The sequence below is a fragment of the Cyprinus carpio genome, chromosome B2 (assembly GCF_018340385.1).
Source record: "Cyprinus carpio isolate SPL01 chromosome B2, ASM1834038v1, whole genome shotgun sequence".
NCBI lineage: Eukaryota > Metazoa > Chordata > Actinopteri > Cypriniformes > Cyprinidae > Cyprinus > Cyprinus carpio.
The window spans coordinates 30,099,832-30,123,427 of NC_056598.1; the positions used below are offsets into that span (position 1 = coordinate 30,099,832).

The following is a 23,596-nucleotide window of genomic DNA, read 5'->3' on the forward strand; positions in this document are numbered from 1 at the left end:
ATGATTTTTGGCATAAAAGAAAAAATTATAATTTTGACGCATATAATGTATTTTTTGGCTATTGCTACAAATATACCCCAGCGACTTAAGACTGCAGGGTCACATATTGTTTTTATTTTGACTTTTGCAAAAGCAAAGTCGGCTTATTTGAGCCAAATGTTTTTCCCAGAAGCGCTAAACCACTACATAAAAACAAAATCCCATAAATTAAAACAACAATAAATCACAATGGTCTGTATTTTCCCCAAAACAGCCCTTTTCCTGCAAACAGCGAACGTGTGTAGACGTCATCGCCTCTGTGCGCTCTACGTCACCGCGCTCGAGTGGGAGTCGAGTCTTCTCCGGAATCGTTTGCTTTCATTTCTGCACGAGTCCGTCGCGCGCCCGTTTCCTTCTCTTCCTTTCGAACCAAAACAAACGTCGCCCGACGCGCCTCGGTCGCTCGTTTCCCCGCACCGCGGAGGGATTATTCGGTGTTTTCCGCGAAAAGGCGGCCAGCAAAGCCAGAAAAAAAGATGAGTGTGGAGGCGTACGGGCCGAGCTCGCAGACGCTCACCTTCCTGGACACGGAGGAAGCGGATCTGCTCGGGGCCGACACGCAGGGCTCCGAGTTCGAGTTCACCGACTTCACGCTGCCCAGCCAGACCCAAACTCAGGGCCATACCCAGAGTCAACTCGACAACCAGGTATAAACACACAAAACACACAATCGAGCCTTTTCTCAGGCGGCCCTCAGCGCGTTTGAGTCCAAATATGGCGAGCTAGCAGGCGTTAGCGTTAGCAACGAGAGAGCAGGCCGCCCGAGAGAGAGAGAAAGAGAGAGAGAGAGTTGTCAGAGAGACTTTTGTGAACTACAACAGTGTACAAACACAAACTTAATATGCTAATTAATTAAACTATATATAATAGCTCCTCTGTTGCTATCCCTGGTGAACATCGTTACGTCAAATACCTTGTTTTGGTTGCTTAGCTTTAGATCTCAGGTGTATTTGCGTTCTTTCAGAGGGACTTTTGTGTACTCTACGTTGGTGTTAATAATAAACTAATTTTCTTGTAATATTAAACAGCATGTTATAACAGCTTGTTCTCAGAGATGTGGTTTTATTACAGATAGCTTGTGTTGGCTGCAGCTGACAGGTGTGTTTTTGTTTACTGTATTAATGTTATAATAATGTGATGCAGTGGTGTGTGAGATTAACTGTTTTGGTGTTATAATAACATGCATCTGATTTGATTTTTTTTTTTTTACACGTGTTATATTGTGTATGTCACAGGTTACTTGTGTTTCAGAAGGACTTTATTGAACTGCATCTGTTTTTAAGAGCATATTTAATTAGATGGGTTTAGTTTGTGTGGTAATTATAACTTGCAGGTGTGTTTAAATGGTAATTATTTTATTTAATTGTTGTTATGTTTGCTTTAATAATAAGGTGTGTTTTATCTGGATGCTGTGCATCAGCTGCAGCTTCCAAACGTGTGTTTTCAGACTTGTTAAGTATATGCTGCGGTTGTTTTTAGTGAATCAGGTGTGCATTTATACTTGATTTAACTGCGTTTCTGTTGGTGTAAGTTGCAGATGTGTGTGTTTTGAGGGTTAGATGTGCACCGGATTGAATCTCCTGTCTTCACGCTTGGATGATTTGAGATTTGCTTGTAGAAAACGGTGGTGGTGTTGAGGTGACATGTTTTGTGTTTAGGTGAATGGACCTGATGGTGTTCTGCCCAACGGAGACGATGCAGTGGTGAAGACCAGCCAGCTTCTGGCCGAGCTGAACTTTGAGGAGGACGAGGAAGATACTTACTACACTAAAGATCTTCCGGTGCACGCCTGCAGGTACGGATGACACACCTGCCCTGATCTCTCACGCTGTAATCACGTGTCTGTAGCTGTGAGAGAAATACAATAATGCACGATGGTCACACTGTGCTGAATCAGTACTCTTTGTGTAATGACACTGTGCTGAATAAATGTCAGTTGTCCCAGGCAACTTATTTACGTAAAAGTTGGTGCATGACCCCTCTGATTGTATGCTTGATGTACGTTTTTTGTGTTTGAAGGTAGTTCTTTATTAAGTTTTAGAAGTTTATATTTTCAGACCTGACATTGTCATTATTTTCACCAAACCTTCACAGTTTTAATTATTATTTTTTTTTTATATATTTAGTCATAATTTGAATGTACATACACTAGTATATATAAGATTTTAATTTTAAAGAAATTAATATTTTTATGCTGTGAGGATGCATTAAATTGATCAGAAGTGACGGTACATACTTTTTTTCAAATATTTGGATATATATTTGGATTTCAAATATTACGTTTGAATATATCTGACTATAATCAAATATCAAATATTTTGAACTTTGTTCATCAAAGATTCCTAAAAAGTTACGTATCATGGTTTCCTCTAAAATATGAAGCAGCACAACATTTTCAACATTGATAATAATCAGCAATAATTTCTTGAGAAGCAAAACGGCATATTAGAATGATTTCTGAAGATCATGTGACACTGAAGACTGGAGTAATGATGCTGAACAACACAGGAATAAATTATATTTTAAAATGTATTTAAATAATTGTTTGAAATTAATTGTAATTATATTTCACTGTTACTACATTTACTGTATTTGTATTTAATAAATGCATCCTTGATTAGCAGAAAAGACTAGGAGACAGTAATAAATCATACTGACTCTAAATTTTGAATGGCATTGTATGTAAGTATTATCATTTTGTGAGGTATTTGTTTCGTATGTTTGCAGCTACTGTGGCATCCACGATCCAGCATGTGTGGTCTATTGCAACACCAGCAAGAAATGGTTCTGCAACGGCCGCGGTAACACCTCTGGCAGGTGAGTCCACCAGTCCATTCATTCTGTTAACCAAAGCATTGTTAAAACTTAAAACGATTGTTCTCGTCACGTTTGTTTTCTCAGTCATATTGTGAACCACTTGGTGAGGGCCAAATGTAAGGAGGTGACGCTGCACAAGGACGGACCGCTGGGAGAGACGGTTCTGGAGTGCTATAACTGCGGCTGCCGTAATGTCTTCCTGCTCGGCTTCATCCCGGCTAAAGCCGACTCTGTTGTGGTGCTTCTGTGCAGGTGAAACATTTGCAAAGCATTTCGTTCTGACTCACAAACTCGAATTCAGTGATTCTGGGAAAAAGTTTAGTTTTGATTAGGTTGACCCAAATCTAATTTGATGTCTTATAGGCATCAGTAAATAAAGTGAGATTTAGGCACTGGTTTTAGTAACCACAAAAAAAAAAAAAAAAAATCATGCTGGATTTCCTCTTTAATGTTTGAGTATGACACAATCTGTGTTCGATTTAAGATTAAGGCTTTTAAACTGTTAATTTGGAGCTTTTAGACTCTTTTGCATCTGTGATGGTACATGCTTACTGTAAACGTGAAATGGGAAAGTCCCATGTATTTTCCTTTTACGTAATAAAGCTGAGTGGGAGTGTAAGGAACCAGGTCTGTACTTTACGTACCTCGTGTGCTAGCATAATTGCTTTTAATGTGTTTATGATTGCATATTTATAGATAAATGCGTAAATGTTTTATGTAATTTTTATGAATATTTGATTTCCCTAAAAAAATATTTATTATTCTTATATCGTTGTAATAAATGGTTTGTATTTATAAATGCTTAAATTAAATCAATGCATGCAAACATGATTTTTTTTTCTGGAGTTGACCTCTCATGTTGACTGAATTAAAGTCATAAGTGTACAAACATATACCATATTTCAATTAACATATATTGCTCAATGCAGTCATAAAGTGTCCTTTGAAATATGAAATTAAATTGTGTGTTTGTGTATATGTAAATAGTGTGTGTATATATATATGTGTATATATATGTGTATATATTGTGTAATATATATATATATATATATATGTGTGTGTTGTGTGTGTGTGTGTGTGTGTATATATATATATATATGTATATATATATATGTGTATATATATATATATATATATATATATATATATATATATATATATATATATATATATATATATATATATATATATATATATATATATAAAATATTTTATAAACTAAATAAAATAAAGGTAGAAATAGTAACTCTGTACATCCAGGGAGAATGTGTGGCCTAATTAAATTCCATTCAAAATAAACTAAAAAAAAACTTTCATTAAAATCATTATTCTGTATATTAATCTCCTCTTATTTATAAGTAGCAAGCAACAAAAAAAAGAACTTCTTTTTTGATACAAATTCAACTCATTTCCTCCATTTTTCCAGGAGCCTGGATAATTAATTTTTTAATTTTATTTTTTTAATATATAAACCACAACAGTTTATCTTTTATTTATTCATTTTTTTAATCTGGTGCTGGTTTTATCAGAAGCTGTCAAGCATTGCTTATCAAGCGTGTGCACTGCGTCCGTCTCATGGGTGTGTGTGTGTTTGTGTGTTTAGGCAGCCGTGTGCCAGTCAGAGCAGTCTGAAGGACATTAACTGGGACAGCTCTCAGTGGCAGCCCCTCATCCAGGACCGCTGCTTCCTGTCCTGGCTGGTGAAGATCCCGTCCGAGCAGGAGCAGCTGAGGGCCCGTCAGATCACGGCACAGCAGATCAATAAACTCGAGGAGCTCTGGAAGGTGCCGTGATTTACTGCTTTCTGATGAATACGAGCTCCGTTTTGAGCATCTGAGCATACGTTCTGTCATGTCTGCAGGAAAACCCGACAGCGACACTGGAAGATTTGGAGAAACCTGGAGTGGATGAGGAACCTCAGCACGTTCTGCTGCGATACGAAGATGCCTATCAGTACCAGAACATCTTTGGGCCGCTGGTCAAACTAGAGGCTGACTATGACAAGAAACTCAAAGAGTCCCAAGTATGAGAACCTTTCTGCTCTTCAGTTATTCCTGTGGTTAAACTAGTGATGACTATTATTATTTTTTGGTTAACTTTCTGCTTGAAATATGGAGTGCAACAAGGGCTGTTAAATTTTTCAAAAGTGAAAGAACTTTTCCCATTCATTTTCTTCATTGGTAATAAAATCAAATAAATAGTTCAGCCATGAACCAGACCAACCAGCTCTGAAATAAATCTCTGCATTACAACATTTGGTTCAAACCAACTACAATCAGATGCATCTGGCGTAACGTCTGTTATGAGGATATGAGCTACTGTGAAATCCACAATAGTACTGCAATATTAAACTCCAAGTATAAGATATGATGCATTGGAGGCTTATTACGAACTATTCAAGTACTTACAAAGGTATAAATAGAAACTGATTCAATTATTCGCAGTGCTTCATGGGATTGAGTAGTCACTGTTAGGCTAAGGTAACAGCCGTGATTGTGATTGGAGGATTTTTGTTAAGGATCATGTATTTGTCATTTAAATATGATTTCATAAAAATTAAGCTAAAATCACACTGACTTATAACTAGTACAGAATGGATGGGATTTTAATTTCTGAACACGACGGTTGCACTTTTATTTTGCAAGCAAAAAGTGATTTTAGCATATTGTGATTGCCATTTGAACTGTGATATCGTTTTCCTATGAGATGAAATTTCATATTTATGTATCTAAAGGTATATCTAAAAATTATATTGTTATTCCTGTTTTATTTCAATTAATTGTTCAGCCCCATTTCTTTATTTTATTTTTAAATTCTGTTTAATTAATCTAGTAAGATGGATATTCAGATCTGTTTTCTATTACATGAGTTTCTTTTCTCTTAGAAAGGTTTTTTATAAATAAGTGCAAAGTCCAAATACAGAATTGGATTTAATGTCTCAGACTGCGATTTTTAAAACATTTGATATTTACTCTGCTTGCTTATGTCCTGTCTTTTTAATTCAGACTCAAGACAATATAACAGTGAGGTGGGATTTGGGACTGAATAAAAAGCGGATAGCTTATTTCACTCTGCCCAAGACGGATTCAGGTGGTAATAATTACTTTCAACATCTTCTGTGTCTACCAGTGGTTCACATCCATCCCATCCCTAACACCGTGTCCCATGCATCCCTCATCGATGTGTGCACGGACCTGAGTGTGCGCGCGCACGTGTGTGTGTGTGTGTGTGCATGTGTGTTTGTGGTGCTTTACTGTGAATGTGATGGATATATAGCTCTATTATTGTTATTAGAGTATAAATCCACATAATGTGTTCTCTCTGACTGTGTTTTCTCTGTGTGGGGGATGTTTATCAGACATGCGACTGATGCAAGGAGACGAGATCTGTCTGCGGTATAAGGGAGACATGGCTCCGCTGTGGAAAGGGATCGGACACGTCATCAAAGTCCCGGACAGTATCCTTTCAGCAAAGATCAAACTCGCTGTCGTCACACAATGACTGCTATTATTTCTCTTGATAATGTGCTTAGGCATGCATTGCTTATACTTAGGATTAATGACTTGACAAGCAACCACCCAGAACATCCTAGCAACTGCATAGCAACATAATTGCAACCTCTGCAGAGCTAAACTCAGACAACACACTTGCATCGTGACCATGAGTTTTGTAGGCACTGTTTATATCAGCAGAAAGTCAGCGGGTTCTTACTGTGCTGTTTTGATGTACGAGTATGTAAGTGTCTTACAGGGTGCTATATTGTGTGGTTGATTCCTTAACCGAGATCCTCTCAGATTATGGAGATGAAATCGCCATCGAGCTGCGCAGCAGTGCTGGTGCTCCTGTGGAGGTGCCGCATAACTTCCAGGTGGACTTTGTCTGGAAGTCGACATCTTTTGACCGGTTAGTCCTACTATCACTTACACACTTTCACTAGTCCATTAAACTATATGTAGTCCATTAAATTATAATATATATGATTGTATTTATATTAAATTATATATAGTTTTTATTAGTTTTTAGTCATTTTAGAGTTTAAATAAAAATGAAAAATGCCTTGTCAACTAGCTAAAATAAAATAAGTTTGGTTTTTTTAGTTTTTAAAAAATATACAGTACAGGTCAAAAGTTTGGAAACATTACTATTTTTAATGTTTTTGAAAGAAGTTTCTTCTGCTCATCAAGCCTGCATTTATTTGATCAAAAATACAGAAAAAAATGTAATATTATGATATATTATTACAATTTAAAATAATTATTTTTAAATTTATTATACTTTAAATTATCATTTATTTCTGTGATGCAAAGCTGAATTTTTAGGATCATTATCACATGATCCTTTAGAAATCATTCTAATATGATGATTCATTATCAAAGTTGGAAACAGTTCTGCTGCTTAATATTTTTTCAGAACACGTGATACTTTTTTAGGATACTTTGATGAATAAAAAGTAAAAAAAAAAAAAAAAAAAAAAAAAAGCTATTTTTTAAAAATATAAATATTTTGTAATAACAATATACACTATTGGTCAGTAATTTGGGGTCAGTATTTTTTTCTTTCTTTCTTTTTTTTTAAATAAAATCAATACTTTTATTCAGCAAGGATGTGTTAAATTGATAAAAAGTGATAGTAAAGAAAATATATTATTAGAATATATATTATTAGATTTATTTTGAATAAATGCAGATCTTTTTAACCTTTTATTCATCAAATATATTAGACAGCAGAACTGTTTCCAACACTCATAATAAATCAGAATATTAGAATGATTTCTAAATGATCATGTGATAGACTGGATGTTACATGTGACATTGAAGGCTGGAGTAATGATGCTGGAAATTCAGCTTTGCATCACAGGAATAATTTTTTTTTTTTAAGTATATTCAAATAGAAAACTATTATTTTAAGTTGTAATAATATTTCACAATATTACTGTTTTTTCTGCATTTTTGATCAAATAAATGCAGGCTTGATGAGCAGAAGAAACTTCTTTCAAAAACATTAAAAATAGTAATGTTTCCAAACTTTTGACCTGTACTGTATATTATGTATGTTATTCACCACGAAAATCAAGGTAAACCAAATAAAAAAGAGAAACGCTGAAGCTAGCTGAAATAAATTTATCATGCATTTTGTGTCTGTTAACATTTATTTCATGTAATAGAAATGTTTTTATTTTTGTTAGTTTTAGTTTAGTTGATCTAGATAAAGTGCATGGTTAATTGCATAATTACAATCATTGGAGACTAGCGCTTTCTTAGTTTAAAACGATTTTACAAGATCATCATTGATTGCATAATTGCATAACAAACCACTTAAATTTCACTCTGTTTTTTCACATTAAGTTATCAAATGATTTCACAAGGTACATATTTAATGCTTGAGTCTCTCAGACTCCTCCTGTGATACTTTTATTGGTCTTTTGCGTCTTTTTCAAAGCTTGAAAGCTCCAGTCCTGATTATTTGTAATTGTATAGAAAAACACCTTTGTGTTGCATTTGTAATTTCCAGATGAACTATTATGTGAACTAGTCTAATAATCTGTGAACCTGGTGGACACAAAGTTCAACTTTTTCTTTGTATGATGTAGCATGCAGAGCGCCCTGAAGACGTTTGCTGTGGACGAGACCTCTGTGTCCGGATATATCTATCACAAGCTGCTGGGTCACGAGGTGGAGGACGTTATCATCAAATGCCAGCTGCCCAAACGCTTCACTGCGCAGGGCCTGCCAGACCTCAACCACTCGCAGGTAGAGAGCTGTCTAAACCCCCTTCCTCTGATTCAGCCCTTCCTCTTCAGGCTTCTGAGACTCAAGCTGTTTTGGAACAATGTAGGTTTATGCTGTGAAGACGGTGCTGCAGCGACCCCTGAGTCTGATCCAGGGGCCTCCAGGAACCGGAAAGACTGTCACCTCTGCCACCATCGTCTACCATCTGGCCAGACAGGGCAACGGGTGAGACACGTTCCCTCATGACAGCGTTACCACTTCCATTTCCAGTGCATTTTACAATTTCAACATGAAATAAAAGTAGTTAATTTATTTACTTTGCTACTAAATTGAAGATTTCATATCGTATATCGTTTTAAAATCTCTGTAATGTTAGGGTCCTATGATTTCCACAATGAAGGAAACACAGACAGAATCGCATAATCCGGTCATAAACATGGAATTAACAGTATAACACAGAATATCAAGGAATCTGGCAAATTTTAAATTAATCAATCAGAAGTAGAGCTGTACACTTAACTTCTGATTTTGACTAGTGTCTGTGAATATTACAACAGAAAAAGACTACGATTTAAAAAAATTAGGTTGAAAAAATTGTGACATTAAAATAACCTATATTATAAAATTAATACTCTATTTTTTAATGATTATAAGAGTTTTTTAATTTAAACCATAAACCTCCTAGTGCTGTTAGTTTGATTTGATTTTATAAGATTAATTCAATTAATGTTTTGTGCCTTTGTGTGACTATCAGTGGTTTTGATAAGTCTGCATTAAATCATAAATAAAAACAGACACACTTTTTTTTTATTATTGTACAAATTTTATTTGTAAAAAAAAAAAAAAAACTTTTTGGAAAATTTTTTTTTGAGGAAAACAAATTTCGTAACTAATTTCATAAGGACCTTAAAATCACATTTTTATTGAAAATGTAATAAATTGCTGTTAAATTGTATACATTATGATTTCAATAGTTACACATGCTTTTTGATTTGCAACATTGAATTTTACCATTAAAACGGATCCAAAATTAATTTAAGGAAAAAAAACTGAATCTAGGAGGATGTAAAGAGAAAAATGTATTTGGGAGAAATATGGCCCTATAATAATAACTAAGTTTTTGTTTTGTGTGTTTCATGGTTTAGTCCGGTGCTGGTTTGTGCTCCGAGTAACATCGCAGTGGACCAGCTGACAGAGAAGATCCATCAGACGGGGCTGAAGGTGGTTCGTCTGTGCGCTAAGAGTCGTGAGGCCATCGATTCCCCCGTGTCTTTCCTGGCTCTGCACAATCAGATCCGCAACATGGACAGGTGCACACATTTCTGTTCTTGATGCTCACTGTTTGATCCTTTGTGTTAAGAATGGTGTGCAGAGGTTGGCATCCCTGTTATTGTCACTCAGATTTACGGTTGAGATTTTTTTCTTCGAATTTGAATGCTTTGCAGCGTGGCAGAGATCTTACGAGGACTGATGTGTGTCTGTCTGTTTTGCAGCATGCCAGAGTTGCAGAAACTGCAGCAGCTGAAGGACGAAACTGGCGAGCTGTCGTCTTCTGACGAGAAACGTTACCGAGCTCTCAAACGAACCGCTGAGAGAGAGCTGCTCATGGTACCTGTCTGACTTCACCAAATGCTGGAATTACACAGCAATGTCAAGCTTTTCTAGTGCATTTTCAGTGTGTTTATTTATATAAACGCTTCAGGCGGTGGAGTGCAATAATGCTTAAGCTGTTGTCTTTGGCAAAGGAAATGGGGGATGTTTTTGTGTGGTGCGTTTTTCCCCTGCAATTAGCACACGCACACACAATGTTCTATTAAAAAAAACTAAAAAATTTTCTTTCTTTGTACGAGTGATTCATCAGCCCATCCGTTAACAGAGGCCTGCAAACATCTTGTTCTCTCTCTCTGTTTCTCAGAATGCAGATGTGATCTGCTGCACATGTGTGGGTGCGGGTGACCCTCGCCTGGCTAAGATGCAGTTCCGCTCCATCCTCATCGATGAGAGCACACAGGCCACGGAGCCCGAGTGCATGGTGCCAGTGGTGCTCGGGGCCAAACAGGTATGTGACAGGCACATTTTCACACTGTGTATGTTAGCACACAGACTTTTCTGGAATATTTTCTGGAATACATGTCACACTGGGTCAAAATTGCATTGTTGAGAAAAAAAAGTTGAATTAGTGTATAAGTCGTATTTATTTATACCTTCAGAATTAATGTAAATTACTGATAATAAAACGTGTATTAGTTCCACTAACTCCACCTAAATGCATACACGCTTGATAAATGCATTGTTATTATTAGGGATGACAGTTTAACGCATTAACTTTAATTAGTTATGAAAAAAATAACGCAATTAAAATATTTTATCGCTGTTAATGCACTGACCCCGCCCCCAGTCCTGTAGGTCATCTTACATTTCATACAGGTGATTGTTGACAAATGTGACCCTGGAGCACAAAAGCAGTCTTAAGTCTCTGGGGTATATTTGTAGCAATAGCCAAAAATACATTGTATGGGTCAAAATTACTGATTTTTCTTTTATGACAAAAATCATTAGGATATTAAATAAAGATTGCGTTCCATGAAGATATTTAGTAAATTTCCTACCATTAATATATTAAAACATAATTTCTGATTAGTATATGCATTGGTAAGAACTTCATTTGAACAACTTTAAAAGCATTTTCTCAATATTTAGATTTTTTTGCACCCTCAGATTCCAGATTTTCAAATAGTTGTATTTCAGCCAAATATTGTTTTATTATAGCAAATTAAATAAGCTTATTTATTCAGCTTTCAGATTATTTATAAATCTCAATTTTGAAAAATTGACACTTATTACTGGTTTTGTGGTCCAGGGTCACAAATATGATGCAAGGCAACAACTCCATAAATGCAGTTATGCCCTAAAATTCAAGATATTGGGGGAAAAATGCTTCTGTATGAGTTTCTGTCTCATGTTCATGTCACATGATAAACGATATCACATGAGTGCTGTTTTTGTCCCGAATATGAGTTCAAATATTGACAATTTAAAAAAAACTAATAATAATGACAAAAACAAACAACAAAATTACTAAAATTTTTACTACAATTAAAATGAAAGAAAAAAAAGTTGAATATAAAAAATAAAACAAAAAAAACTATAATATCTCTATAAATAACATTGCTTTTAATTGTATACAAAACAAGAGTGAATATAAATGTAAGTATAAAATAGACTTAAATTGTAGTGGTGTTCCTTATAAATAACATTTACTATAAACACCAGGCCTAAAGGAATTTGAAGCGGAACCGAATTGCCAGCTTATAGGAAATGTTTATGAATAAACTTTCCTAACAAGCACAAACTGGATTAAAGTTGAAAGTGAGGAGATAAAAGCTGCAAACATTTTTTACTCACCCTTGTGTTGACTTACATTTATGACCAGTATTTTCTACATTCGAAAAACAAAGATCATTAATGACTTGCAAACAAGTAAAAATATATCTAAACTACAGTGTTTCTCTACTTTGCCACATTAAAGGAATATTGACTTCATTATAAATATATACAGCAATTTTTAGATGTTAAAAAAGTGACACTCTGGAAAAAGATGCTACTTCAAATTTTGTATACACTCTTCTATGTAATTGTAAATTTTCTGTTTAGTAACTGTGCTGTGGTCTCTGTTTGACAGCTGATTCTGGTGGGTGACCACTGTCAGCTGGGTCCTGTGGTCATGTGCAAGAAGGCGGCTAAAGCAGGTCTGTCTCAGTCTCTGTTTGAGAGGCTGGTGGTCCTGGGCATCAGACCCATCCGTCTGCAGGTGCAGTACCGCATGCACCCGGCCCTCAGCGCCTTCCCGTCAAACATCTTCTACGAGGGCTCTCTGCAAAACGGGGTCACCGCCAGTATGTCATCTCAAGTGTATTTTTTTGAATACAGTTCTATGCAGTTGATATTGCGTTACGTTCAGTATAGATAGTTTTGTTTAGTTACATTTAGACAAAATTTTTGTGTAGCCACATGATGTTCATGATGATGATGTTCTGTTCTGTTCTCCAGCCGATCGCATCAAGAAAGGCTTTGACTTCCAGTGGCCTCAGCCCGATAAGCCCATGTTTTTCTATGTAACTCAAGGCCAGGAGGAGATCGCAAGCTCTGGCACCTCCTATCTCAACAGGTACATTTCAACATCATATCCCACTCTTAACACAAATATGTGATGCATATTGTACACGGAATACTTTCTCAAAACAGCAAGACTCAATCTGATAGGTTGGCTTCATACTGTTTCTGGGAGTCAGGGCCAGAGTAGTTAAAAAAAAATATCCTGTATATATCAATGGTTATAAAGGATTTTAGATGTATGCCTCTATACATCACATAAAATGACCTGTTAATACCAAAATTCAGATTTTTTTTTTTCATTCCTAAAAAGTAATTTTCAATCACAGTAAAGAACACCATCACATTACAGTAATTCTGCCTGAAATCAGAGACGCTCCTGACTGAAATTAAAGACGAACGTTAAAATCTCTTAATAGAACAAAACCAAAACCATTGAAAATGCTCCTATTATGGATTTTTGAAAATGACCTTTCATGCAGTGTGTAACACAGCTCTAAGTGAATGAAAACATCCTGCTAAGTTTGATAATGTATAAAGTTATTGTCTCTCAAAAGAAAGAGTTGACACTGAAACATATATAAGTGAATTTATGCCGTCAGTCAAAAGTCTGGTTATGTGAGACTACTGGAATAACAGAAACCTTTGAAAATTCATAAGCTTATTCATAAATGCTTCTTACTAGCATTAGATGAAGCTCATTCAAAGGGCCGGTCTGATAAAATCATCTCTCTGTGTTCAGGACTGAGGCGTCTAATGTGGAGAAGATCACCACCCGTCTGCTGAAGGCCGGAGCCAAACCCGACCAGATCGGCATCATTACGCCCTACGAGGGCCAGCGCTCTTACCTGGTGCAGTACATGCAGTTCAGCGGCTCCCTGCACACCAAACTATACCAGGTACAGAGTCCAGACAGCACTTACAGACTGATTTCAGCTGTTCTGTTGAATTAGTGTACTCTAGACACTCACTGTGGCAATTTAGGGTGTCAAGAAAAGCGCATTTTGGTGTAAGATTGTTATTGCTGTTGTACTGGAAGTTTTTAATGGCTGTTTGACATCCAGTATCACACAGCAGCGTGTCGGTGATGTATCGATGTCTCTGTGTGTCTACAGGAGGTGGAGATCGCCAGCGTGGATGCGTTCCAGGGCAGAGAGAAGGACTTCATCATCCTGTCTTGTGTCAGAGCTAACGAGCACCAGGGCATCGGCTTCCTGAACGACCCACGACGTCTCAATGTGGCGCTAACCAGAGCCAGGTAACAATAGCAGACTTAGACTAAGGTGTGGTAATTTATTACACCTTATTTTACAGTCAGTATCATTCAGGTGTCTATATGCACGGCAGAGATGCATTTAAACTAACATGTTTAACACGGACAAAACTGCAGATTCCAGTCATAAAAATGGAATTTACTTTATAAAACAATGTCACAGAATATGGCAAATTTTGGCAGAATAAATCAAAAATAGGGCTATAAACTTGATCTGTTTTTGCGTGTCTTAGTTTAATCTACTACTCACACTGAAGCACACATGATGCTTGTGATGTTTTCAGTGTCTGTCATCTCAATATATGAGGACATAAACACACAAACTCCTCCAGAGCTGCTCTGAGAGTCACTTCACCAGCATTACACCATTTCATTTGAGAAAAACTATGGTCAGAAACACACACAAGCTCAAAGGTCTTCACCACAACCCACCAAAATAAAAGTTTGGTTTTATTTGAAGAAATCATGACAATTACATTTCTTATGTTTTGTTATATATTACATTAATTATGTTTTGTAGGGTATGTTTGCTTCTTTAAGTATTAATAAAGAATAATGGATTCCATTAAATATTTATTAAAAATCACAAATTTTTATTCATTTTTTAATGTAAACGGTAAATCTTTTTTGTGCAGCACTTTGTTTGTCAACAAATAAAAGGACATTTTCATTTTATTTGAATTTTAGAAAAAGGAATTAAATCATTTAAATTAAATTTGATTGTTTCTGATGATAAATTTGCTTTTAATTCTAAAACATAAAACCCAGAAAAAGTCAAAGAGACAACAGAATTACTAGAAGACACATTTCATAGGGCAATATTATTGATAAAAGTAATAAATTGTAACATTTTTATGAATTCAATTTATTAGACATGCTTTTTGGTCATTAAAATGGAATACAGAAACATTTAAATGCAAAACAGAATTGGGGGGGGGTGTAGTTTTGCAAAACATTATGTATATACAATATATATTTTATGTATTTTTGCACAAAAAAAAATCTGATTTACAGTATGTTTTCCTTCAGGTAAAATATGTGAATAAATAACAAATGTAGGTGGATGGATCTAGTCATGTGCTCCAATGTGTGTGTGTGTGTGTGTGTGTGTGTGTGTGTGCGCGCAGATATGGCGTGATCATTGTGGGCAACCCTAAGGCTCTGTCCAAGCAGCCTCTGTGGAACCACCTGCTCAACTACTACAAGGAGCAGAAGGTTCTGGTGGAAGGACCGCTGAACAACCTGAGAGAGAGCCTCATGCAGTTCAGCAAACCACGCAAGCTGGTCAACACCATCAACCCTGTGAGTAACACACAAATCATGGTTACTTCTGGTTCAGAAATAGTCTTTTTGTGCATGCAAAGCTGGTTAATTACACTTGCATTTATTACATCATGCATTATTAGTGCTTGTATGCACCTGTAACATTACATTCACCTTCAAGGTAACAAAGAAGTTTCAGATAAGGGGGAAAAACACATGTAAATAACAAAATACTAATACTAATAATGGATGTTGTGTTTCAGGGAGCCCGTTTCATGAGTACCGCCATGTACGACGCACGAGAGGCCATGATTCCTGGATCTGTGTATGATCGCAGCAGCACCGGTGAGAAAGCAATACCACTTCTCACATCTCAATACAGTGCAGTTGCAGTGGATTTGTTCTAATTTAGTTTCTTATTTACAAATAAAATTCTTATTTGGTGTTTTTCTTGTTGATCAACATGATCAAACTCATTTAATTGGTTAGTCTAAGCATCAACCAAGGAATCCAGTGTTGTTCTGTTGATGTTAACTAAAACTGAAACCATAAAAAAGTCACTTGAAGTAAAAAAAAAAAAAAAAAAAAAAAAAAAAAAAATTAATTGAAATAAAATATGAAAAAGAAAATTGAAAAAATAAAAATAAAAATTTGAAACCAAAAAATATAAAAATACAAATTATATAACTATTTATTTTATGTAAAAAAAAATCGTAAATATAAAAAATTAAAATATCATCTAATTCAAAATATGAACAAAAATCGTAATAGTATATCAGTGATAATAAAATAACACTTGTTTAATGAGGAGAAATGCTCATTTTTTGGAAAAATGTGTAATTTGTCACAAATAAAATTTTTATTCGGTATTTTTCTTGTTAATCAACATGTTCAAACTAATTTAATTGGTTAGTTTATGGATCATCCAAAAGAATCCAGTGTTATTCTGTTAATGTTAACTAAAACTAAAACCATAAAGTCATAAAACATAAACCAAAAAGAAAAAAAAGTAATTGAAATAAAATACGAAAAAGTGAACTTATTTTAAACTTAATATTTAAAACTAAATAAACTAAAACTAATAAATAAAACAAAACAAACTTTAAAACAAAAATGAATAAAAGGTAACTATATTTTATATAAAAATGTTAACGTAAATATGAAAAATAAAAATATCTAATTTGAAATATGAACAAAAATTGTAATAGTATATCAGTGATAATAAAATAACACTGTTGTTTAATGATAAGCTGCTTTTGAAATGCTTATTTGTGGAAAAATATACATGTAATGTGTCACTGCTTGTCTGTCTGTACAGGGCGTCCATCTAATATGTACTTCCAGACCCATGACCAGGTCGGCATGATCGGGACTGGGCCGAACCCAATGGGCTCCATGAACATCCCCATCCCATTCAATCTGGTCATGCCTCCCATGCCTCCGCCTGGGTACCTGGGCCAGGTGAACGGACCTGCTGCCGGTGAGAACAAGAAACCTTGACTAGCATTACTTTTTGTTGCAGTATTTTTTTTTTAATGACATCAGCTACTAGGGCTGGGCGATATGTGTAAAAATTCATATTTTTGTATTTTTTGGCCGATTTGTGACATGCGATGTATATATCTCAGTATTTAAATTTTTGTATCTGGATTTTATTTTTATTTTTATCTGTATTTAATATATATATTTTACATATCACTCAATGTTGTCCAACGAAACAGTAAGTGAATGTAACAATGTAGGCCTATATATCACGTGCAAAAAAGGGTCAAAATCACATTTTATTCTAACATTGTAACATTACAATGTAAAAACAAAAGAGCAAAAGCAGAGACTTGTATCAGGCTATTTTGATTACTTTACAGTTAGTGCTGTCATAAAAATAAATTTACTTGTAGGTTTAAAATTCTACATTTATCACATTGTCCAACTACAAATATTTCAGCCAGAATTATTGCGCTCCTGTTTCATTGTGCTCTGTCTGTTTGGTGCACGGCGGCGTTCGTTCACTGAATGCGCTCTTATCAAACTACTGTATATCAATATAAACTGTATTGCCTCATACAGTATTGCTTATAAAGAATATATTGATATATCGTAATACCTCGATATACCACCCAGCCCTATTAACTATTTTTAAAGAGATATAGAATGAAGCTATGGATCCAGTGACAAAAGGTGAATCAGGAATACAATATTAATCGGTTCTCTGTCTGTTTACAGGTCGTGGTGCTCCTAAAGGTAAGACCGGGGGTCGTGGAGGTCGTCAGAGGAACCGTGGCACTGGTAATCACGGCAGTGGGCAGGCCAACATGCCGAACAGCCAGGCCAGTCAGGACCTGGTGTCCCAGCCCTTCTCTCAGGGTCCACTGACCCAGGGCTACATCACCATGAGCCAGCCGTCACAGATGAGCCAGCCTGGACTGTCCCAGCCGGAGCTCTCACAGGTGCACATGCTCACATTTATACGAGAGATAAGCCTGTGTTAAAGTGTTTTGTAAATTCTGTAGTTTTACATATTGTTTTTGTCTTGTGCGTGAAACAGGATAGCTACCTGGGTGATGAGTTCAAGTCCCAGATGGACGTGGCGCTTTCCCAGGATTCCACCTACCAGGGCGAACGGGCATATCAACACGGAGGAGTGACTGGACTCTCACAGTACTAGAGTGTAAGACAACACACACACGCATCTTAAAAGACCAAGCATTCACTACTGAGTCAGATATGCATTTTTAAAGGTATTAATACTTTTAATCCGTAAGGGCGCATTAAATTAATCAAAAATGGCACTAAAGACTGTTCTTTTAAACTTTCTATTCATCTGTGAATCCTGAAAAATAAAATGTATATCAGCTTCCACAAAAATATTGTGCAGCACAACTGTTTTCAACATTGATAATAATCAGAAATGTTTCTTGAGCAGCAAACTCATCATATTAGAATGATTTCTGAAGATCATGTGACACTGAAGACTGGAGTAATGATTCTGAAAATACAGCTGCGCATCACAGAAATAAATTATATTTTACAATATATTCAAATTGAAAAGTTATTTTAAATTGTTTAAATAATATTTCATGATATTACTGTTTTTACTGATTTTGATTTTATTTTTTTTTTTTTATCAAATGAATGCAGTCCTGGTGAGCAGAAGGGACTTCTTTCAGACATTAAAAAAACTTAATTTAATTAATTTACTCATCTTTTTAGTGTAATTGATGCCTATAGAGCCGACAGTTTTATCTGTGCTGTTTCTTTCTTTCTTCTTTTTTATGTATACACACACAAATCACTAAAACTAGCACATAAAAATTTTAAAATAATAAACAGGCATCAAAATATAATACAAAAAATAAAATTATTATAAATTCTATTAAATTAATAAGAAATTAAAACAATAATAAAAATCAAAGAAAGCAATGAAGTTTTTAAAACGATCTAAAATTTAATTAAAAATAAAATGAAAGCATAAATTAATAAGAAATTAAAACAATTATAAACATGAAAGAAAAGCACAACAAAATTTCTAAAACTAACTAAAATAAAAAAAAAAGTATATAAATTAAAATCTTTGCCCTTTTCTCCATGGATTTTTTATTTTTTTTGTTCATTTTAAAAACAGTAGGTAATTATGTTTACAGTAACATCTTGGTGTTTTTATTTTAATTCATTTTGCTGTTTGCTCTCTCTGTTTATGAATGGAAAACACCTCATGTGTGTAAGTTCCCACATTTCTCCATCTGTGTCCGCAGGTTGTTGGAACAGGAGCTAGGCCTGTGCTGAGCTTAGTTCATCAGCATTTTAAATATGGGTAAATATAAAAAAAGAACAAACATGGATGCCCGTTTACCACTGTTACAACTGAAGCACCATGGTGTGAGAGCAACAGGAGAGAATCAAACCAATCACAGGAGGGAGTAAAGCTGGACAGGACGAAAGAGAACGTGTGAGTGGCGGACTACATCCACCATTCGTTGAGGACGGGGAGGAGAGGGGAGACGCAGTGTTAGGAGGAGACCAAACACGAGATCTTCGATCTGCAACTCCGCAACGTGGAGGAGGCTCCTGGAGCGCAGGGGCCCTTCCCGGCCTCCTCTCTCTCTCGCCTGGCTGCCGACGTCAGCCTCAGGCCTTGCCCTGCCAACAGAGACGGAGCCAAGATGAAGTTCTCTTAAAACTACCTGCAAAAACCACGCTTGCTCTGTCGTCTCCACGAGCTGAGAGAGGGGGTGACGTATTTAAAGTAATTATAAACGCTTTTCAAGCAGCTGATTTTCGGGAAAGTAGAGTTCCCCTCAAAGTTGACATCTGACATTCAGGTTCTACCACCGCACATCTTTGAGAGAACGGACGCCTGCGGCAAGAGTCTTCGCGTTTTGTTTTCGGAGCGCCTCTTGTCTCCAACCCGAGGTGCTAGGACACTCTGAAGGACGATTCAACTTTGAGGAACGTTTTCCGCCTGAGGGTAGAGGTGCCGCGTCGAACGGAGGGCCAGTCACATCTCATCCGCTCTCCGCTAGGTGATTTGGGCTAGAAATGGCTTTGGGATGTTTAAAATTTCCTTTTAAGTGTTCTGTCCTTTGCCGAGGGATCTATCCGGTCTTATTTTCCTTTTTGTTTTAAAACGTTTTTTGTCTAACTAGAATAAAAGCAGTGAATTAGAACCGTTAGATTTTAGCTTGCTTGATTTAGATGTGGCTTCAAAACCGATCCAAACCACCCGGATCTGTGGGTCAGGAGCGTCCAAATCAGGTCAAACTCGTTCATCTGGGTCTGTTCGATTTGATGTGTCAATCAAAGCAAACTCCTCCCACTGTCCAATCAGGTGAAATGCGATCATCTGAGACAAAGTAACCCCCTCCCACTGCTATTCTGTCCAATCAGGTGAAACTTGCTCGTCTGAAGCTGTTCGATTTGATGTGAGACAAATGTGTCAATCACAGTAAGCCCCTCCCATTGCTATTCTGTCCAATCAGGGCGCAGTAATATTATCGTTGCGCCCGAATTGCTTTAGTTGCGCCTCAGAGAAAGCGGAAGGAGATCGCCGCACCCATGTGAAGCACAGACAGGTGAGATTCTCGCTGTTTTTGTGTCTGACCGTAAGAGGCTCGTCTTGCGCTCTTGCGTTGTTATGATGATGACGATGTCAGTGAGAGCGGGCGGTTTTACGCCGCCGACAGGTGTGTGTGTGTTCGTGTGTTTCCAGAATGCCCTCCTTCATTATTATTTGTGCTGTGATAGATTATAGTTTTGCTTTTTTGCCCGCATTCTAGTTGCTTTTCCCTCTCTTCTTAGTAGCTCACAGTTTTATTTGTACGCGATCTGACGTGAAGTTCTCGTAACCTCTCTCAGTGTGGAAATTGCTCGAGTTAATTTGGTTTCGACGGACCCATTCAGAGTTTTACGGCAGCTTTTAACATCTGTTCCGACCGATGCCAGTCGCCTCAACTTTGTACTTTTACTTTGGAGTGTTTATACCTTGCTGTTACACCACACGCGCAGCCCTTTTGACTGTTTGATATTACCCACCACTTGCATTTTATAGCATCGAGCACAGATTCGTTTTAAGGTCACATCCTTTGCTTTCTCTTTTTTTTTTCCTTTGCCCACAAGACAATCATGACTCGTTCGTAACCGAGTTTGCAGAAATGTTGATGCGACTTTTTCATGTTAACCTCTCGTTTTAGAATGAACTCCTTCTCTGAAATTCATGTATACAGTTTAGTTTTCACATTTCATACTTCAACTGTAAATATCAGTGCTCAGATTTGACGTCAGCCAGACTGTTGCCAATGACAATGAGATACTAACATCCTCAACAAGGCCAAGGCGATCCACAGCGATGCATTCTGGTTTTTATCGAGTACAAAGAGGTTCTGCTGCGAAAATTGCATCAAATTTGAATGAAATGTACAATACATTTATATGCTTTAACTTGCAATGAAGAGGAACACTGGAAAAACATCAGGATATGAAGTATAATTCAGGATTTTGTTTTGTGGAAAAAGTTTTCACCCCCACAATATGTACTTCTTGTAATGTTATGAATAAATGTTGCTTTCTTTCACCCAATGCAGTTCTCAGTTCTTCATCGTCTTGTGTATGATCTATAATGCAGCTCAGATATTGAATTTTTGTCCTTTTATTGTGTACACATTTTTGGGCTTGTAAATGGAAGCTTGTTTCTGCCACAGAATAAAAAATGTATTTAAAGTTATGATTGAAATTTGCAATTCTGAGTAGAAAAAGGTGGATTGTGAGATGTCACGGTTCATCCTGTGTCAGAAATAAGCTTCCATTGCATTTTTAACCTGTTGTATGCTAGATTACAGTAAGGGAGCACACTTCATGTGTTGACTTTTTCACAACCTGATTTCTGTGGTCTCAAGTGAAAATGACAAAAGGCTTTGCTCAGTGCAAATTGCATGTGAAAGACTGTTCAGATTTGAGACACTTGTACTAGTCTTAATAAAAAAGGGTTTGTTAAATCCTATAAATATAGTAAGAACTTGCTTTTTTCCAAAGTTACATTAATTTGTATTAATTGCAGAATCTCCCTGCTGCAGTGTGTCATCCTCTTTAGTGATAGAGCAGGTCTGATGTGGCGTGTTCATCAATCACACATAAAACCTACTGTGCTGTATGTTCATTTAGCTTTGTTCTTATAGTTCACACAAGGTCAGACTTAATTATTGGACTTTGAAAATGAATTTGACTTCACTGACAGGCTCTTAATCCATGTTACTTGCTGTTACACCTAATGAAGGGTAAAATATATATTTTAGATGTAAGCATGTGTGTGACTGTCCCTTCACTGCAAATAACCTTAATGATGTTTTTTTTCTGATATGGTTATTACCATAACACCATAGACAGTAAAAAATGTTTTTTACCTGTTTAAATTAGTTTTTTTTTAAAACACACACACATATATACGCATTCAGAAAGTATTCAGACCCCCTTCACTTTTTTTACATTTTATGATGCAGTCTGATATTACACTTATTTAAAAAATAAAAATGAATCTACACTCCGTACCTTATAATCACAAAGTGAAAACAGAGTTTTAAAAGTGTCCGTAAATTTATTAAAAAGAAAATATATATATATATCACATTTACATAAGTATTCACCCTTTGCAACATCACCTGAAATTTATCTCAGGTGCCTCTCATTTCTCTTGATCATTGCTGAGATGTTTCTACACCTTGATTGGAGTCCATTTGTGGTAAAACAAATTGATTGGACGTGATTTGAAAAGGCACACACCTCTCTTTAATAACAGGCCTCGCAGCTGACAATGCATATCAGAGCAAAAAACCAAGCCATGAGCAGGGATGTGATCTTTCCATATAAATACATATTTCCATATTTTCTGAGAGATGACCATGTGATTCACATAGATTTAAGTTTTTTTTTTTTTTTTTTAATGAGCCATTTCCACACAAAATACGAAGCAGCAAAATTGTTTTCAACATTGATAATAATCAGAAATGTTTCTTGAGTCATAAAAACTGTAATAATTTCTAAAAGATACTGAATGTGCTAAAATGTATATTTTTAATAATAAGTGATGGGGCGTGGTCAAATATCCTTCTTTTTTGTCTCTAGCTGATCGCGTGCCTGCATGAGGTCAAAGGAATCCGCCTGCAGAGCTCAGAGACAGGATTGTATCGAGGCACAGATCTGGGGAAGACTACAAAATCATTTCTGCTGCATTGAAGGCTCCCAAGAGCACATGGCTTCCATAATTCTCAAATGGAAGAAGCTCGGCACAACCAGGACTCTTCCGAGAGCAGTCGCCCAGCCAAACTGAGCAGCTGATGGAGAAGGGCGTTGTCTATACTGGTGACCAAGAAGCTGATTGTCACTCAAGTTGAGTTCCATGATCATATGTGGAGATAGGAGAAATCTACAGAAGGACAAACATCACTGCGACACTCCACTGATCTGGGCTTTATGGCAGTGTGGCCAAACTCTATCCTCTCCTCAGTGAAGACACATGAAAACACACTTGGGAAAAAACAGCACCTAAAGGACCCTCTGACCCTGAGAAACAAGATTCTCTGGTCTGATGAACCGCAATTCTAAGCATCATGTTTGAAGGAAACCAGCTCTGCTCATCTCCTGCAGAGTATCATCCCAAAAGTGTGCTTTACCTTTCAACATGACAATGACCCTAAACACACAGGACTTGTGAATGTCCCAGAGTGGCCCAGAGCCCTGACTTGAACCCTATCGAAAATCTCTGGAGAGACCCATCCAACCTGAGCAAGCTTGAGAGGATTTGCAAAGAAGAATGTCAGAAAATCCCCCATCCAGGTGTGCAAAGCTTGTTGCGTCATACCCAAAAAGATTTGAG

At 36.4% G+C, this 23,596-nt stretch overlaps 1 protein-coding gene across 2 annotated transcripts; it reads left to right on the forward strand.

Moving 5' to 3' along the window:
* The first annotated feature begins 306 nt into the window (after positions 1 to 306).
* LOC109090026 (UPF1 RNA helicase and ATPase) lies at positions 307 to 21,306 on the forward strand. Of its 2 annotated transcripts, none has more exons than XM_042719088.1 (24): positions 307 to 686; positions 1,698 to 1,834; positions 2,767 to 2,856; positions 2,941 to 3,108; positions 4,460 to 4,640; positions 4,718 to 4,879; positions 5,862 to 5,949; positions 6,215 to 6,313; positions 6,651 to 6,759; positions 8,447 to 8,606; positions 8,692 to 8,810; positions 9,731 to 9,895; positions 10,079 to 10,193; positions 10,501 to 10,644; positions 12,268 to 12,481; positions 12,636 to 12,753; positions 13,441 to 13,597; positions 13,814 to 13,956; positions 15,099 to 15,273; positions 15,498 to 15,579; positions 16,553 to 16,714; positions 17,458 to 17,681; positions 17,780 to 17,902; positions 18,987 to 21,306. In XM_042719088.1, exons 1-23 carry the CDS (start codon positions 516 to 518, stop codon positions 17,897 to 17,899), a joined length of 3,303 nt encoding a protein of 1,100 aa, XP_042575022.1. In that variant the 5' UTR covers positions 307 to 515; the 3' UTR covers positions 17,900 to 17,902; positions 18,987 to 21,306. The 2 variants fall into 2 exon arrangements, with proteins under 2 accessions (XP_042575022.1, XP_042575023.1); XM_042719089.1 differs by having other exon boundaries at positions 5,862 to 5,946.
* The last annotated feature ends 2,290 nt before the right edge of the window (positions 21,307 to 23,596 follow it).

Excerpts from the sequence above, each read along its gene's own strand:
- LOC109090026 (XM_042719088.1), top strand. The coding sequence starts at position 516 with ATGAGTGTGGAGGCGTACGGGCCGAGCTCGCAGACGCTCACCTTCCTG. Across the intron at positions 8,811-9,730 it reads CTGGCCAGACAGGGCAACGG|TCCGGTGCTGGTTTGTGCTC; the intron begins GTGAGACACGTT and ends TTCATGGTTTAG. Across the intron at positions 15,580-16,552 it reads GTATGATCGCAGCAGCACCG|GGCGTCCATCTAATATGTAC; the intron begins GTGAGAAAGCAA and ends CTGTCTGTACAG.